The sequence below is a fragment of the Cervus elaphus genome, chromosome 15, assembly GCF_910594005.1.
Source record: "Cervus elaphus chromosome 15, mCerEla1.1, whole genome shotgun sequence".
NCBI lineage: Eukaryota > Metazoa > Chordata > Mammalia > Artiodactyla > Cervidae > Cervus > Cervus elaphus.
This window is the reverse complement of record NC_057829.1, coordinates 60,124,208-60,141,733: the sequence shown is the minus strand read 5'-3', so window position 1 is coordinate 60,141,733 and position 17,526 is coordinate 60,124,208. Positions and strand designations below refer to the sequence as shown.

At 46.0% G+C, this 17,526-nt stretch overlaps 1 protein-coding gene across 1 annotated transcript in view; it reads left to right on the top strand.

Annotated features, from left to right (window-relative positions):
* PDLIM1 (PDZ and LIM domain 1) overlaps positions 1–16,438 on the top strand; it is a 39,315-nt gene extending 22,877 nt beyond the window's left edge. Inside the window, exons 5-7 of the mRNA XM_043925771.1 lie at positions 9,658–9,809; positions 15,349–15,466; positions 15,905–16,438. Of these exons, the coding sequence (XP_043781706.1) occupies positions 9,658–9,809; positions 15,349–15,466; positions 15,905–16,091 (457 nt within the window). The 3' untranslated portion in view covers positions 16,092–16,438. The remainder of the gene's footprint in view (positions 1–9,657; positions 9,810–15,348; positions 15,467–15,904) is intronic.
* Positions 16,439–17,526: the final 1,088 nt, after the last annotated feature.

Here is a 17,526-nt window from a genome sequence, read left to right as displayed (position 1 = left end):
TATAGCAGAATGATTGAGTTGTTTATCTATATATGTGTATTTAAATATTTTCAGATTCTTTTTTCATTATAGGTTATTCAGTTCAGTTCAGTTCAGTCGCTCAGTCGTGTCCGACTCTTTGCAACCCCATGAATTGCAGCACACCAGGCCTCCCTGTCCATCACAAACTCCCGGAGTTTACTCAAACTCATGCCCATCGAGTCGGTGATGCCATCTAGCCATCTCATCCTCTGTCGTCCCCTTCTCCTCCTGCCCCCAATCCCTCCCAGCATCAGGGTCTTTTCCAATGAGTCAACTCTTCACATGAAGTGGCCAAAGTATTGGAGTTTCAGCTTCAGCATCAGTCCTTCCAATGAACACCCAGGACTGATCTCCTTCAGGATGGACTGGTTGGATCTCCTTGCAGTCCAAGGGACTCTCATTACAAGATATTAAATATAGTTTCCTGTGCTACACAGTAAATCTTTGTTATCTGTTTTATATGTGGTGGTGTGTATCTATTAATGCCACACTCCTCATTTATCCCTCCCCCACTTACCCCTTTGGTAACCATAAATTTGTATGTCTATGACTCTGTTTCTGTTTTTTAAATAGATTCATTTGTGTTATTCACATGTAAGTGATATACTATTTGTCTTTGTCTGACTTCACTTTGTATGATATTATCTAGGTCTATTCATGTTGTTGCAAATGGTAATATTTCATTTTTTTTAATGGCTGAGTGATATTCTAGTTTATGTGTGTGTATCACATCTTCTTAAACCAATTTTCTGTTGCTAGGCACTTGGCTATTATAAATAGTGCTGCAGTGAACATTGAGGCACATGTATTTTTTCAAATTAGAGTTTTTGTCTTTTCTAGATATATGCCCAGGAGTAGCTCTATTTTTAGTTTTTTTAGGGACCTCCACACTGTCCTCCATAGTGGTTACACTAATTTACATTCCCACCAGCAGTGTAGGAGGATTCCCTTTTCTCTACATCCTCTCCAGCATTTATTATTTGCGGGCTTTTTGATGATGGCCATTCTGACCAGTGTGAGGTGGTACCTCATTGTAGTTTTCATTTGCATTTCTCTAATAATTAGCAATGTTAAGCATCTTTTCATGTGCCTGTAGGCCATCTATATGTCATCTTTGGAGAGACATGTCTGTTTAGGTCTTCTGCCCATTTTTTGATTTTTTTTTTTTATGTTAATTGTATGAGCTGTTTGCATATTTTGGAAGGTAACCCCTTGTTGTTGGTCACATCGCTTGCAAATATTTTCTCTCATTCCTAGATTGTTTTTTTGTTTTCGTTTAGAGTTGAAATCCTCAGTTCTCATATTAGCTCTGAAGCCAGTTTTGCTGTTCAGTTTCTCTGCAGTTCACCTTCAGCAAGACTCTAGCTGTTAGGGTGATTAAGTGGCAAACCCATTGCTTCAGGTGCAGATTAGGACAGGTTAAGGCGTGAGAGATTCCGAACTACTTTTTTTTTTTGGTTCCGAATGTTTGAAAAGAGCTATTGTGGGGACCCTCTCGAACGCTCCTTGATCATACTTGATCATATGGTCCTTCTCCCTGAGAAAGAGAGAGAGACATCATGGGGTACTTGGCTGTATGCAGGCCCCTGGGCCCAGCACCAAGAGGGCTTTGTGATTTATTTCTAAGCTTCACAGGGCCTATTAGGGGAGACTTCTTGTGATGTGATTTGGCTTTGCAAGATGTTAATGGTCACCAGCATTTGCTGTAGTAACCAAGGCAAAGTGGCTATTAACACTTCTTCGTCCTCTAATTCTGAGTCCTACAGGCTTGAGATGATGATGCCTTTCAAGGTGACTTTAGGGACTTCTGGAGTACTTGAGAAAGAGTACCACGCTGGTCCCCACTAAGCTTTCCATGGCCAGACTCTGAAGTGAAACTTTCTCTCAGGCAGCTCAATGGGGAGTTGGGGGTGAAACACTGAGAGCCGTGATCCCCATTCTTTGGTGCTTTTGTGCTGAGGGAGGCTGGGAACGCAACCCTCTTTTACTGTCCCAGAGTGGAATGTTCCATGATCTGGATTTAATAACCCAGGAAATGACACATCCTTCACTGAAAGGCTGCTATGCATTGGGAGAAGTATGTGCCTGGGAAGTATTTTTAGTATGGCCTTGGCCGTTATTTTTTCATTCGTGTCTTCTTTCTTCTCTCATGCTCCCCGCCTGTCTCCTCCCTCCAATCCGAAACAATTAAATCTCTACTGTCTGGACACTGTGCAAGCCTGTCCTCCAGGCCCTGTCCCCTCCTGTCGCAGACTTTTTGGCTACCGTGGCCTCTGAGTCTTTATCACCAGTCTCCTTCCAGATATTCTCGGCAGAGAGGGGCCCAGCTTCTGCTCTATCCCGAACTCTTTGAGGATGAATCCAGAAACAGTGGAAATACTGGCAGCCCCTGGCAGAGGAAATGCCCTCTGCATGGGTCTCTGCTTACTGATCTACTCCAAGATAGGCCAGTTGTGCTTATCAGTGAAGGAAGAGTCTTGTGCAAACCCAGCAGCCACCGGGTCTTGTTGCCTGCTCCGTCAAGCAGAAGTCACGAGTGCTCACCCCCCACTGTTTAGTCTGTGAAATTCGCTGAGGTTCCAGAATTGGCTCATTTCATACTTTGCATCTGAGGTCATCACTGATTCCCTGGGGTGCACTCTGAGTTTCTTTGTCGCATGCACTTCAAAACAGCCTGGTGTGTGTGTGTCTTATAGGATTTCCCAGAGCCACATCCCCATCAGACAAGAACATAGGCAGCCTTGCCATTTCCAAATTAACCTGGTAAGGCATATGAAAGATACCATCTGCCACCTGTCCTCTCAGCGCACGCACACACACACCCACACACACCCCCACACACACACGATTGAGTGGGAGGCCCTCTGGGTCAGTTCAGCTTAACAGTCATTTATTGACTGCCTCCTGTGTACCGAGGGTGGAGGAAATTCTGCTCTGTTCAAAAGAAAGCTTTCACCTGCCCTCTGACCTCTTTCCACTGAGTTTAGGGGCTCTGGTCATTTTCTGGTGATTTGGGCGTAGATTTCAATGTATATATATGATGCCACTTGATACTTTCTTAAAGGCAAAAGCTTGATAGATGGAGGGACCTGAGCTTGAATTCTGGCTCTGCCTCTTGCTAGCTGTTGGGACCTTGGGTAAACCATACAACATCTAAAACTCAGTTTCTTCATCTATAAAGCAGATAATGTGAACTACCTGACCACCAGGTTAGTGAGAAGTTTCAATGAGATGTGCCAGAAATATCCACCATGGGGCCTGGCCTCTGGTGGTGCTCTGTAAATGCTACCTACTACAGATTTCAGCATGCATGAAGTGGTCCACACCCATTACTTCCAAGTACTAGGAGCTCTGTAGAGTGGACGCATGTAGACAAATGTCATGGAGAAGATTTTGCTCTAACTTACTGTATGCTTCTATATTTCCCAGCACTGTAGCTTAAGTTCAGCCAACCAGCACAGTTGATTACCTTTCTGATAGAGTGGTAGTCTCTTTGTGGAATAATCATCTTGGGCTCCCCCAGGTGGTAAAGTGGTAAAGAACTCAATGCAGGAGACCTAAGAGACATGGGTTTGATCCCTGAGTTGGGAAGATCCCCTGGAGGAGGGCATGGCAACCCACTTCAGGATTCTTGCCTGGAGAATCCCATGGACAGAGGAGCCTGGCGGGCTACAGTCCATTGTGTCACAAAGAAAGGACTTGGCATGCAGGCAACCAACATAGTAGGCCCAAGATACTAGTTTTTCGTAATTGTGTTCTCAGGCAATCCCCCCATAAACTCATGAGGCAAATTTCTAAACTGGTATAGTAGAAATAAGGGAGTACATTCATTGCTTTTTGTTCCAGTGATTCCAGAGGGACTATGTTAGCCCCAACTCATTGGAGCTGGGTCAGAAGAAAATCTCCTTCATGAAGGTGGCTGCTTGCTCCTCTCACTAAACTTGTCCACAGCCCACAGACTGTGGCTCAGGGCTCTGGATAGTCCACTCTCTTCTGGTGGCCATAATTACTCCTCTGGTTTCTCATTAGGTCCAGCATCTAGGCCTTTGAAGACTAAAACTTAGGGAGCCTTCTGGCCAGGATCCCCTTTCAAAAATGATTCCATCAGGTTTCTCAGAATTACATATTTAGTGAACATTGGGGTAACCAGGTTGGGGCATCTCAGACACGAAGAATCTGAGTCAGCCTACATCCTCCCCACCTATATAAAAATCACATACTAAAATCTCCTCTACATCATTTCCAGTTAGTGTTTAACCATCATTTGGAGAAAAATTTTCTTATACTTAACTTTTTATTTTGCAGTAATTATAGATGCACACTGCAGTTATAGGGAATAAAACAGAGAGATCCTCTATACCCTTCAGCCAGTTTCCATCATTGGTAACATCCTGAAAATTAGAATGTTGGGGTTAGTCACATCAGTGAAGCTTAAAGAATGAACATGCTCTGTGGTCTCAGGGAAGGGCAAAATTTACGTAGAAGAGACTCATCAGCTGGTCACTTGCCCAGGCTGCAATTTGGGGAAGGAAGCCACCACCCCTGCCCGTCCATGGCTCCTGGTCCCTGCCCTTGTCTGTCTTCCTCTCACCCACAGGGAACTGTGGGAGCCTCCCATCCCCGGGCAGGTGATGGGCCACCTGGAGGAGTGGTTTTAACCAAGCTGGGAGTAGAAGTTTAGTTTCCACACTCTGTCTGTGTTGATGCTAGAGGTTACTGGGGGCTGTTCATTGTTGCTGGAGTGGAAGTTGTGGCTACTCACATGGCCTCCAGAGAGACTCATAGCGGGTGAGTGGTGGCCTATTCACTGCTGGGTGGTAGTGAAAGTCATGGCTGTCCACTAGGCTGTCTTCGTTCAGCTGGGGAGGGATGACATATGAGCTTCCTACTGGTCATTCTCCAATACCCCAGTAGGGGGTGGTTGGTGCATCTCATTTCAGCCCAGTGAGGGTGGAAGTCTAGACTCTGCACTGACCTTTTTTTTTTTTTCTTCGTTTGCTCAGAAAAAGTGGTTAATTGTTTCTGAGTCTTGCACCATCCTGGCTGTCGCCTTCTCCATCATTTTGTTGGAGAGGGCACGCTTTTCTGGGGACTTCTCTTATCTGAGCTGTTGCCCTTTCTGGGTTGCTGCCTTATTTAGCTCCACACCTGAAATATATGAAGCAAAAAGAAAACCCTGGGGACTCATCACTGTCACTCCTCAGGTCCCAGGGTCTCTGGCTGGCCTGCCTTCTCCTGTCCCCCTTTCTGCATCTTATGTTCATCTTATGTTTGATGTCCAGGTGTTTAAATGTACTTAGTGGAAAGAATAGGGACACTTATGTCTACTCCCATCTTCCCCAGTGGGAAAATAATTTTTATTTTTTATTTATTTTTAAAGATTTTTTTTTCTTAATGTGGACCCAGTTTTTTAAGTCTTTAGTGAATTTTGTTACAAAAATTCTGTTTTATGTTTTGGTTTTTCAGCCAAGGCATGTGGGATTTTAGTTCACTGACCAGGAATGGAACCTGCACCCCCTGAATTGGGAAGTGAAGTCTTAACCACTGGACTGCCAGGGACGTCCTGGAAAATTATTTTTATGAAGAGAATATCTTCTCTTTCTGGATGCATCTTATAATTTAAGTCATCTCTCTTTTTGTCCCAAATTTGTCACACAAACAGGCAGTTTTAGTGTAGAACCAAAGTTGACTTACCATGTGAGAAAAATGATGCCATTAAGGTTATAGCAGCAGTGGGATTTTTTTCTTATGGCTTCTTTGTTTTAGTTGAGATTTATATACAGATTATGAAGTTGTGCTGCAGGTGAAGGTGCAAAAAAAAAATCAGTCTTTTATGTCCACTGTGGTCACTTTGCTATTTTGGTGGAGTCGTCTCTCCTCCCAGGGTTACTGTCCCCTAACCATAGGTGTGCTTTTTCTCTGTTCTCCTTGACCTTCCGACCTTCATCCCAGCTGCTCTTTTGACTGGAACAGGCTTGTGTATTCTCTTAAGGTCTGCAGGCTTAGCCTCTGAAATCCTCCTCTTGAAACAAACCCAAAGGGAGTTTTTTCCTGATGTTCGAAAGACCACTGGCCTTAAATGGCTGTGTCAGCTACCTCATCAGGCAGAGAGTGCCTGGCTTGGGATATTGCTGGGGAGACAGGTCCTGTGGTCAGGGCCTAAGAGACTGGAAGAAAATATTAAACACTGAGGGAACTGGTGGTATACATTCAGCATCAAGTCTGACAGGGAGAACAAGAAGCAGGAAATATGAAGAGAGTAATGGATAGTTACTCTGAAGGAGTTAAATTGATTAAATTCTTGTATTTTGTTTTTAAAATTGTAAAGACTGAATTTAGAAGACTGCACGTACTTTTAATGACCCACCCTCACAAGTTTTTTTCCTGGTAACTCTAGTCATATACCTAATATTTTTTGAAAACTTATCACTTTAGAATTCTTCCTTTCAATGCTGTTACTATACATAAAGAATGAGAATGCTTTTTTTAGGACTCCATTACTCATGCATATTTTTGTCCTAGAATTTTTTTAAAAAAAGATATTGTGATGTCATTTGTCCACATCTGATAGTCTAATGTCTAAGACTTGGGTCTTAGGATATTATTTTTTAATTAGGCAAATCATAGCTTCAAACAAGGCGATGGATATTGAAAGTGCTTTATAAATTGTCAAGTGGTAGAAAGGTATTGTCATATTTAAGAAGAAACACTAAGTTGTTTTCTTTTATTTAATCACAGAAATATTTTCCAAGACAGTTTGCTGGAAGAATATGTGATGACCTTGTAGTTTGGGGTCTGTCATTTTTAGCGGTCCCTTGGTGGCTTCCAGACATAACAACATACACCAAAGAAGGGGAAAAATTCTCCCCAAGAACATTCCACGGTCTGATCTTGATTTTAAAATAGTTCTAAGTGTAACAAAAAAAAGCATTTGTCAAAATAACATAATTCATTTAGTACAGGGCAAGCTCAGAACTCAAGACCCAAAGAAGGAGTCTGGCGTGTAACTCAAATGATAGGGCTGAAAAGGTGGGCCAGAGGAAGACCATGGCCCTTGGTGACTGTCACTCCTCAGAGTGGCCCATCACCTGCTGGGGGAGATGGAAGAGAGAGACAAGTGCAGGGGCCACCCACTGTGGGTGGACAGAGGTGGTGGCCAGCCCCTCCTGCACCCACGGCCAGCACAGGTGACCCGCTGATGCGTCTCTCTCCATTACATGCTGACCTTCCCCGAGAGCAGCAGAGCAGTTGTCACTCTTGGAGGGCTCTGTCCTCAACTGTGAGAACCTGGCTGTGTAGTCAAAGCAAAAACCCGGAATTTCACTGACATGAGTGACCTTGTGACTTGAGGCACATTTAAAATGGAATGTAAACTAACTATACAATGGGTGGGGTTATAAATTGCATCGCCATCTGGTATTTCCTCTTTGGCTCCCCCAGGCACACTGTCCCTCTTCCCCAGCGGGTGGCGGCTTCTGAAAAAGCAGCTGAGGCTCTGAGGCTGCAGGTGATCAGGACCCAGGAACCCGGTTTGCCCATTTCCCTTGCACAGCCTTGAGGGGTTCCCTGTGACCCCACAGGAGCAGAGACAGGGTGCAGTGAGGAGGAGAGAGGGACTTGATCTACTTCCCTAATTCCTGCCAAGCTCTGACCCTGTGCCAGGCACTGTTCTGGGGCAGGACCCACAGTGATGGAAAAGACAGGCCATAGCCCAGCCCTCATGGGGCTTGCTTTGCAGGGAGAGATAGACAATAAAGAAATAAGTATAATTCGTGGTAAAAGAGTTAGAAACATGTGGAGAAAGATGGAGCAGAGCAAGAGGTGGAGTGATGTGGATGGGGTGGACTGTTTTAAACTGAGGGTCGGGGACCCCTCTGAGGAGGGCCATCTGAGCAGAGACCTGAATGAAGCGTGGAGGCCGCAGGGCCATGCGGGGAGGGATCATTCCAGGCAGAGGGAGTAGGATGTGCAAAGGGTCTGAGGCTGGTGTGTCCTAGAAACCCCATGAAGGCTTGTCTGCCTGGAGTAAGCAGAGGGTACCAAGCGATGTGCTTGGAGGGGAGCAGAGCCACATCTTTTATGGCCTTTGTACTTTTTGTAGCAAATATTTACTCCAAAGAAGATGAATTTGGTTAAGCTTGTGTTTTTGTTATTAAAACTGTAAATATTTGGTTCTGAGTCAGATGAGAACACTTTGAGCCACATCACGACATAGTCTGATTCTTATGTTTAAAATCTCTCTCTGGCCTCCGGTCAGAGGAAAGACAGTTCCAGGGGCTGAGAGTGGCGGCCAGAGGACAAGTTAGGAAGCTGGTTAGCTGAGCTGTTAATGGATGGCATGGCTAGGGCAGGCAGTGGAGGGGGTGGGACTCAGGACAGACTTCAAAGGTAAAGCTCACTGGAGTCTGCCTCCCTTTCACTCTCCTCCCTCCCTCAGACCAGGCAGCAGCACTGCCTCCCCTGGAAAATGGGCTCTGGAGGAAAGAGGCCCGACTTTGCCTGTCTCATCCTGTCCTGGGGAGCCCAGAGGGACAAGGGGAGGTGTGGACAGCAAGGCCTGGTTTGCCCCATCCCTAGGCTCAAGCTGAGGCCTCTGTCACACCCCCCCCCCCCGCCCCCACCATCTCCCTTACATGGAGCAGCACTGTATTTTTTACAGAGTACTTACCTAGAAATTGCCATAGTGAAGTTAAGCCAGACAAGAGCGAATATCATGTGATATCACTTATATGTGATTCTAAAAAAAAAAAAATGGTACAGATGAACTTATTTACAAAACAGAAACTGAGTCATAGATGTAGAAAACAAGCTTATAGTTACCAGAGGGAAAAGGCGGGGGTTTGGGGGTGGGAGAAAGGATAAATTGGGAGTTCGGGATTGACATATACACACTACCGTATATAAAATAGATAACTGATAAGGACTTACTGTATAGCACAGGGAACTTTACTCAATACTCTGTAATGGCCTATATGGGAAAACAATCTAAAAAAGACTGGATATATGTATATGTATAATTGATTCACTGTATCCCTGAAACTAACACAACTGTACTCCAATAAAAAAACAAAGTACTTACCTTTCTCATCCTTGCCACCAACCCTGTGAACTGGACAAGGCATACACTGTTACCTCTGTATGGTAGATAAAGAGACCAGAGCTCCTTGCCCTGAGAATGAGAGTTTATAGAGACAGAGACAGCACTTTGATATCATCAGGAAACACTGATTTCTGCTCTGGGGAAAGAATGAGGCCTGGACTAAGGGGACCCAGCTGAGTTTTCAGTGCTCAGTTGTGGTTGACATTTTCCCTCTTCTAAATTTTCTTTCGACATAATATTGTTGATATAATTTTGAAAGAAGCATAGCATTCCCGTTCCATGGGATTAGGCCAAAGAGTAATTGAATCACCCAAACTAGCCTCTTACTGACTTGAAGCAGCAACCGACCCTGCCTACAGACACCTCACCGTATCATCAGGGGGTCCATGGCTGCATCAGGAGCTGGCTTCATCCATTGGGATAATTTCTCTTCACTCTTTGACACAGGGGTATCTTTGCTTGGAAGGGGGTGCCTGGTGGATTTTTTTCCCCTAACTTCTGATGTGTCCTAATGAACTTGCAAACATTCTTTACAGCTTAGACCATTCTCAGCTCCCAAGCGGACTCGTCATCGACAAAGAATCTGAAGTTTACAAGATGCTTCAGGAGAAGCAGGAGTTAAATGAGCCTCCGAAACAGTCCACTTCGTTCCTGGTTTTGCAGGAAATCCTGGAGTCTGAGGAGAAAGGTAATCAGGTGTGTGTGTGTGTGTGTGTGTGTGTGTGTGTGTGTGTCCTGGAGTCTGAGGAGAAAGGTAATCAGGTGTGTGTGTGTGTGTGTGTGTGTCCTGGAGTCTGAGGAGAAAGGTAATCAGGGGTGTGTGTGTGTGTGTGTGTGTGTGTGTGTCCTGGAGTCTGAGGAGAAAGGTAATCAGGTGTGTGTGTGTGTGTGTGTGTGTGTGTGTCCTGGAGTCTGAGGAGAAAGGTAATCAGGGGTGTGTGTGTGTGTGTGTGTCCTGGAGTCTGAGGAGAAAGGTAATCAGGTGTGTGTGTGTGTGTGTGTGTGTGTGTCCTGGAGTCTGAGGAGAAAGGTAATCAGGTGTGTGTGTGTGTGTGTCCTGGAGTCTGAGGAGAAAGGTAATCAGGTGTGTGTGTGTGTGTGTGTGTGTGTGTGTCCTGGAGTCTGAGGAGAAAGGTAATCAGGTGTGTGTGTGTGTGTGTGTCCTGGAGTCTGAGGAGAAAGGTAATCAGGTGTGTGTGTGTGTGTGTCCTGGAGTCTGAGGAGAAAGGTAATCAGGGGTGGGTGGGTGTGTGTGTGTGTGTGTGTGTGGTCAGAAGCTGTTGTCTGAGGCCTGGGCTGAGGGGTAGTTGTTGCTGAAACACAGGTGAACACAGCCTGAGCAGTGGAGAGAGCACAGTGTGCTTTGGAAGGCCAGCCTCTTAAATGCTAAAAGCTCTTTAAAAAAAAAGGGGGGAGTACTGAATGAGCTCTCAGCCACACCTGCTTAGCTGTTTCCTGTCACAGGCACTGAGGGAGACTGAGGGCAGGGGTGAACTTGACAGTTGTGGCGTTCTGTGGGGCTGTCTGTTGGCCACTAGTTTTGTTTCAGCCCACATATCATGCTTCTGTGGTGGTTGGCACGTGTGAGTGGGTGAAGGTCGTGGGCTGTGACAGCTGAGTGAATGAATCAGCAGCACAGGGAAGCCAGGCTCTGGGCTTTACTCGGGCCGTGCAGTTGTTCTTGCTCTAGGGTGGATGCTATAGGTGGATGACCCCTCTGAAGGCCCCCAGTGTGGCCACATACCCCGGAATTGACCTTAGGCAACCCTTTAAACCTTTCTAGACTTGTTTGCTTATCTGTCAATTGGGATAAAAATCCTTTCCTCTTAAGATTGGTGTGAGGATCAAATTACACAAAACACCCATCGTTGTGACTGGTGCACACAGTAGGTGCTTCATAACTGTGATGATGTTTGAAACCTCATCGAGAGGTTCCGGGCCAGCCTTAGCTTGTCCACATGTGAGATCCGATGCTCGAGGCACCCAGGGCTACCCGTGTGGCTCTGCAGGTCTCAGGAGATAGTCTTTGCCCTGTATACATCAGACACTGTTTCTTATGATAATTTTCAAGCGGATGGCAGCAAGCTGTCTCAGCTTTGTGGCAACAACAGTGAGAAATTTCTGGCAGACGGGGGTGCTGTAGAAGGGAGGCTTTTCCTCCTTCTCAAAAAGGTGACCTGTGAGCCACAGCCGTCAGGCTTACCCACCTCCCAGGTGGTCATTCATAAGCATGTCTGATTCTCTCTGTCAAACTAGCTACCAGTGATGTCTGGAGAGTTGGGGTTTGCAGCCCTCCTGGGCCCCAGCCCTCCATACTCTGCACTGTCCTTTTCCCTGAGGCTTACTGGAGTCCTGCCTCCCAGCGTGCCTGCCTGTGAAGAGAGAGTTGGTAGGGACATGTGGTGGTTCTGTGAGATCCACTTCAGCCAGGCTCCAGAGGGGCTGGCTCTGCCTGGGGCAGCCAGTGAGGGTCAGAACTGAGCTCCCTCTGGAAGAGTCCCCTTCCTCCTGAAAGTCCCCAACTGCAGAGTTGGCTCCCTAGGAGTCCTTCCTGAGCTGAAAGTCCCCTACTGAACACACCCAGCACCCAGGCTTCCTCCCCACTTGGGTGGGTTCCTTAGAGAAATTGGCAATTTAGAGGCACAGGAAGTTAGGAAAATTCTTCTTTTATGCTGGAAGGATATTATCCCTACCAGCACTATCTCCCTTTGCTTGGAGTACCTGTGCAGTTTGGAAGGAATGAGTAGTATACTCTATATTAAGTTCCAGTCTTAGCCCAACTGACCGATGTCTTGGGGTCCAACCCTAGAGGATGATGGTTTTTCAAAACATGTGAGAAATCACAAGTCTACTCTGAATAAATGGGTGTAAAACCCTTTATTTAAGAAAGGAAATGTCAATCTGTTCCAAAGTAGAACGTATACCTTGCAGGGCTCAGCTTGCTGAATGCCCTCAGGTCACAGAGGTCACAGAGAAGGACCTGAAGCCCAGGATCACTGAACTGTCGTGAGGTGGCAGTTCCCTGCTCATCAGTATCTAGATCCCTTCCATCCTGTATTCTGCCTGCCAAGTCAGTGGTCTCCATTCTCAAGGCTACCTCCTGGTGCTAGTTGGCAGCTGGTGCTCCAGCCATCATGCCTACTTCCAGGCACCAGGAAGGCTAACTGAGGACTCCATCTTCCAGATGAACCAGCTTTCTTTTTCCCAGAAGTCCCACATGACTATTCCATTTATATTTTGACCAGAATTTACTCACACAGCCCTATCTAGTTACAAGAGAGTTTGAGAATTATAGTTTTTCTCCCCTGGGTTGGAAGACTGGATATCTTCTTATGCCAAATAAAATAAAAATTTTGCTAAAAATGAAAAGGGAGATAGATCTCATGGTCTGTCCTTTATCTCTTAATATGCACTTGCATTAAATTTTCACAAAAGAAATAACATAAGTTCCAATCCAGACATCTACCATGTGCAGAAGGCTCTCACGTGAGGGAGCTCAAATGCCTGTTTTCATTTGAGATATAATGGTCAAAGCTCAGGGCAGTGGCTGGTGTATGGTAAAAGCACTCGGTGAGGGCTGCTGTCATTTGGGAAGGCCTGTGGTTCATGAAGCAGCAGCACTGGTGTCCAGGATCTGTCCATGACTCACCACGAGACCTCGAGGGAGTGGCTCATCTCTCTAAGTCCTATTCTCTGCACATGTCCAGTGAGGCTAATAATGGCTACTTCACAGGTGGTTTAAAGCCTGGAGGGAAATGACATGTGCAAAGTGCCAGGCACACAGTCAGTGAGGCCCCGGTGGGAGGTTTGGCTCTAGCAGATGGAAAAAGTGAAAGTGTTACTTGCTCAGTCGTGTCCGACTTTTTGTGACCCCATGGACTGTAACCCACCAGGCTCCTCTGTCCATGGAATTCTCTGGGCAAGAATATTGGAGTGGGTTGCCATTCCCTCCTCCAGGGCATCTTCCCAACCCAGGGATTGAACCTGGGTCTCCCGAATTGAAGGTGGATTCCTTACCATCTGAGCCACCAGGCTGCAGCAGGGCTTGGTGATAAATCTCCAGACTCAATGTGGGTCTTCTCATTTGGGGTGAAATTTAGCCTCTGGACTGGGAGAAAGGGTCCAGGGAGAAGGAGTCTTTTTTTTTTTTTTAATTGCGGTGACATTTATCTAATACAGGACTTCCCAGGTGCAGTCAGCTGGAGGCTTGCTCAGAAGGTATCTAGGCTCATTTTGGCAGGTGCCCAGGGTTTCGGGAGAGTCCTTAGGTGGTCTGCGGTTCAGATCATGGAGGACCACCAGGTGTGAGGTTAAGGACCATGAATTTGATTCTGTAGGCAGTGTGGAGCCCTCCAGTGTTGTTGAACAGTAAAGTGGACAGAAAAAAGATGTGGAATTTTCTTTGCATTTGCAGTGTTGGCTGACTAGGTAAGAGAAGAAAATCAAGCCAGCAGGTGGTGCTGCAGGGCTGCATAAGGCCCAGCAATATCAGCATTAGGCAGCACACAGCCTTCTCTACTCACACTGTGCCCAGCTCCATCAGTTCACTTCTCTCTGTTCCAAAAAGAGATGTGGGTTCTCCTACCAAGTGGGGCTCATGTGTCGTGTTACTTCTCTCTTCCTGCACTTCCTACCTTTCCTGGTAATTTTTCTGTGAAAAGCAGTCCATCACATAAGAGACCCTGACCTCATAGGTTTGGCTCCCTTAGAACTACCGATTTTCTCTCCACACTGTTCAGGTTTGCAAAGATGCCATTTCCTTGTCTTCACAGCAGGTAGACAGCCGAGCTGGTTCCAGCCAGAAAGTGAGGGAGCTTGTTTGGGACACTCAAGAGTCATGAGGCTTGGAGAAGGAAATGGCAACCCACTCCAGTACTCTTGCCTGGAAAATCCTATGGGAGAAGCCTGGTAGGCTACAGTCCGTGGGGTCACAAAGAGTCGGACACGAATATATAACACGATGCATAGTATAATATTATATTATATATTAATATATAGCTGAATCACTTTGCTTTATACCTGAAACTAATACAACATTGTAAATGAACAATACTTTAATAAAAAATAGAAAAAGAAAAAAAAAAACAAAAAAGAGTCATGAGGCTGCCCAGCCAGGCCCCTCTGAGATCCCTTCAGGCAGGGCCAGAATTAGGATAAGATGAGGGAGGCATTTGCTTTGGGTAAAGAATTTAAGTTGGCACCCCAAAACTCGATAATCAAGACAGAAATAATACTTGAGTGCAATATTTTTTAAAAATAAAGATTAATACAAAAAGAAAAAAAGATTCTATAATGAACAAAGCTGGGACTGTGACCAAGAAAGGCAGAAAGGTTCGGAAAGGCAAGATGATACCTTGGGCTGTGCATGTGTGTATGCTCAATTGCTTCAGTCATGTTTGACTCTTTGCAACCATTCTTTTCTGCTAAGCCTGTGGTAGGCTCTGTGGAGTGTTGAAAAAAATATATGAAACAGAGCTCTGGTGCTCCAGTAATTTGTAGTCCAGACAGAGATGTGTAAATAGCTGACAAACATAACAATACTCACTGGGCCAACATCACAGGAAAAAAAAAGTGATGTGGAAACACAGCCAGCCAAATATATAGCAATAATAGTAATATTAGTAGCTTACCATTATTATTCACAGCTACCTACACAGGTGATGAACTGGGCTGTAGGCAGAGCTCTAGAAACTAGGAGCTGATTTTGCACACAGAAAGCTGACTACAGGAAGGCTGCTACTGTCTCTGCTCTGCGGCAGGTGGTTTTTATCTGACTTCTTCTAGCATTCTGTACTATAATGATTTTGTTGTCCTTGTTATGTGGGTTTCTTTTGGCATCTGACTACGCTGCCATTTGATTTTCATGTGTTTTAAATTTTTTCCATCTATGTAAGGTATTTTTAAGTCCCATATCAATGTTTGTATGTATTTAATCAGCATGTAATGTAATTTGTCTTGAGGGCTGACCATATATGCCAGGGAGGGCTACATGTGTCTTTTTCGATCATTTTGTTCCACTCTGAAGGGGAAACATTCTGCTATTTTATAGCAAAGGAAACTGTGGGAAGAGAAGTTAAGTAACTTGCCCAGGATCACACAGCAGTCAAGTCTGTTTGATTCTGGTGCCCATGACCTTGCTGGAACATACATATAAGTGATTCTGAAAGAGCTAGATGCTTATACAGTCCTGCCCTTCCTGGCTAACCCAAGCATTTTCCTCCTTTTAGGAGATCCCAACAAGCCCTCAGGATTCAGAAGTGTTAAGGCTCCGGTCACCAAAGTGGCTGCATCAATTGGAAATGCCCAGAAGCTGCCCATGTGTGACAAATGTGGCACTGGCATTGTGTGAGTATCTGCCTTCCCCAGGCATCGGTGGCCCTGCAGGTTGTGTAAACCATGAAAATGTGGAAAGTGCTTCATGCTGCCCATTGTGGGCGTGATGGAGGAAAAAATCCTGCCTGGAAGATGGAGCAGAGAGGCGAGGTTGGTCTTGTGTCTCAGAGCCAGGTGGTGAAGGCTTTCCTTGTCTGTGAAACCCTTAGGGTATGAACATGTAAAGCCAGAAAAAGCAGGGCTACTCTTACTCTGTTGAAGTGGGAGGGACTTCCGGAAGTCTTCAAGGGGAATGTCTCTGGCCTCCAGGCAGGAGAAGCCCCTTTAAGACTGGAGGCCAGTGGGGAGGCTCTGATCTGCCCTTTGAGGGGCCCCTTGGGAGGAGCCCCGGCCTGTCACCTTAAGGTGCTCATCACTAATGGAGCACCTCTCCTCCTTCCCCTCCTGCAGCGGCGTGTTCGTGAAGCTACGGGAACGTCACCGCCACCCCGAGTGTTACGTGTGCACCGACTGTGGCACCAACCTGAAACAGAAGGGCCATTTCTTCGTGGAGGATCAGATCTACTGTGAAAAGCATGCCCGGGAGCGGGTCACTCCTCCGGAGGGCTATGACGTGATCACGGTGTTCCCCAAATGAGCGGGCAGCTCTGCGCCCAGAGCTGCTCTCCACGCAGCCTCTGCTGAATTTTGTCCTCTGAAAGCTCTGGCCTCTCTCTTCTTCCGAGTTCTCACTTATTTTGGTTTTGTCGCTGCTCATTCAGCATCACGTCCCCTTTGCTAATGACTCACGCTGGCTTTGTGATGCCTGCTTTTATAATAAATGGAAAATGGCCTTGTTCGGTGTCCCTTTGCCAGCGTCACTGTGTCTTCTCTTTCCCTTCATTCATCTCTGCTGCAAGTGGACATCAGCCAAATTCAAACCAAACTGAATTTAATATGTCTGACGATGATTTCATTTTTACTCAATAAATTAATAGACTTAAAGGCAGTGTGGTGTCTCTTTACCATGTGACCATGTGTCCTCTTTCTTATCTCAAGCCAGACAAGATTTCTGAGGCCTTTCCTCTTGTTTTGGGGTTTCCACTCCTTTGAGATTTGCAGGCCTTTTCCTCCAGGTGTGAGAACACTGGCATTTGAAACAGCTAAGTTCTTTTTTTGGCCCTGCCACAGAGCATTCAGGATCTTAGTTCCCAACCAGGGATGGAATCCAGGTTTTGGCAGTGAGAGCACGGAGTCCTAACCTCAGGACCACCAGGGAAGTCCTCACAGCCATGTTCCTTTATTTCTTTGCAGCTTACTCCAAATTATTCTCTGATGCTAATATAAGATAGTTATGTTGTAACAGAATATTTTCTTTACATCTGGCTGTTTTGGGACTTACCTGAAGAAATGAATGCTTTCCAAATGGCCTTAAGATACTGCCTGGTAAGTCCCTCCCCAGGCTGGTTTGCTGCCATTACAACCTCTCCTTTATGAAGGGAAGTAAACTCAGGAAGGTGGCCAGCAGCCCTAAACCTGCAGGTTGCTCAGGGAAGTGGCAAATGCATTCTCCTCATAGAAGAGACGGGGAACCCTGGCTGTTAAGGAGCCTTGCATCAGAGATCTGAGGTTCAGTTCAGTTCAGTCACTCAGTTGTGTCTGACTCTTTGTGACCCCATGGACTGCAGCACACCAGGCTTCCCTGTCCATCACCAACTCCCGAAACTTGCTCAAACTCATGTCCATCCAGTTGGTGATGACATACAATCATCTCATCCTCTGTCATCCCCTTCTCCTCCCACCTTCAATCTTTCCCAGCATCAGTTCAGTTCAGTCACTCAGTCATGGCCGACTCTTTGCGACCCCATGAACTGCAGCACACCAGGCCTCCCTGTCCATCACCAACTCCCAGAGTCCACCCAAACCCATGTCCATTGAGTCGGTGATGCCATCCAGCCATCTCATCCTCTGTCGTCCCCTTCTCCTCTTGCCCTCAATCTTTCCCAGCATCAGGGTCTTTTCAAATGAGTCAGTTCTTCACATCAGGTGGCCAAAGTATTAGAGTTTCAGCTTCAGCATAAGTCCTTCCAATG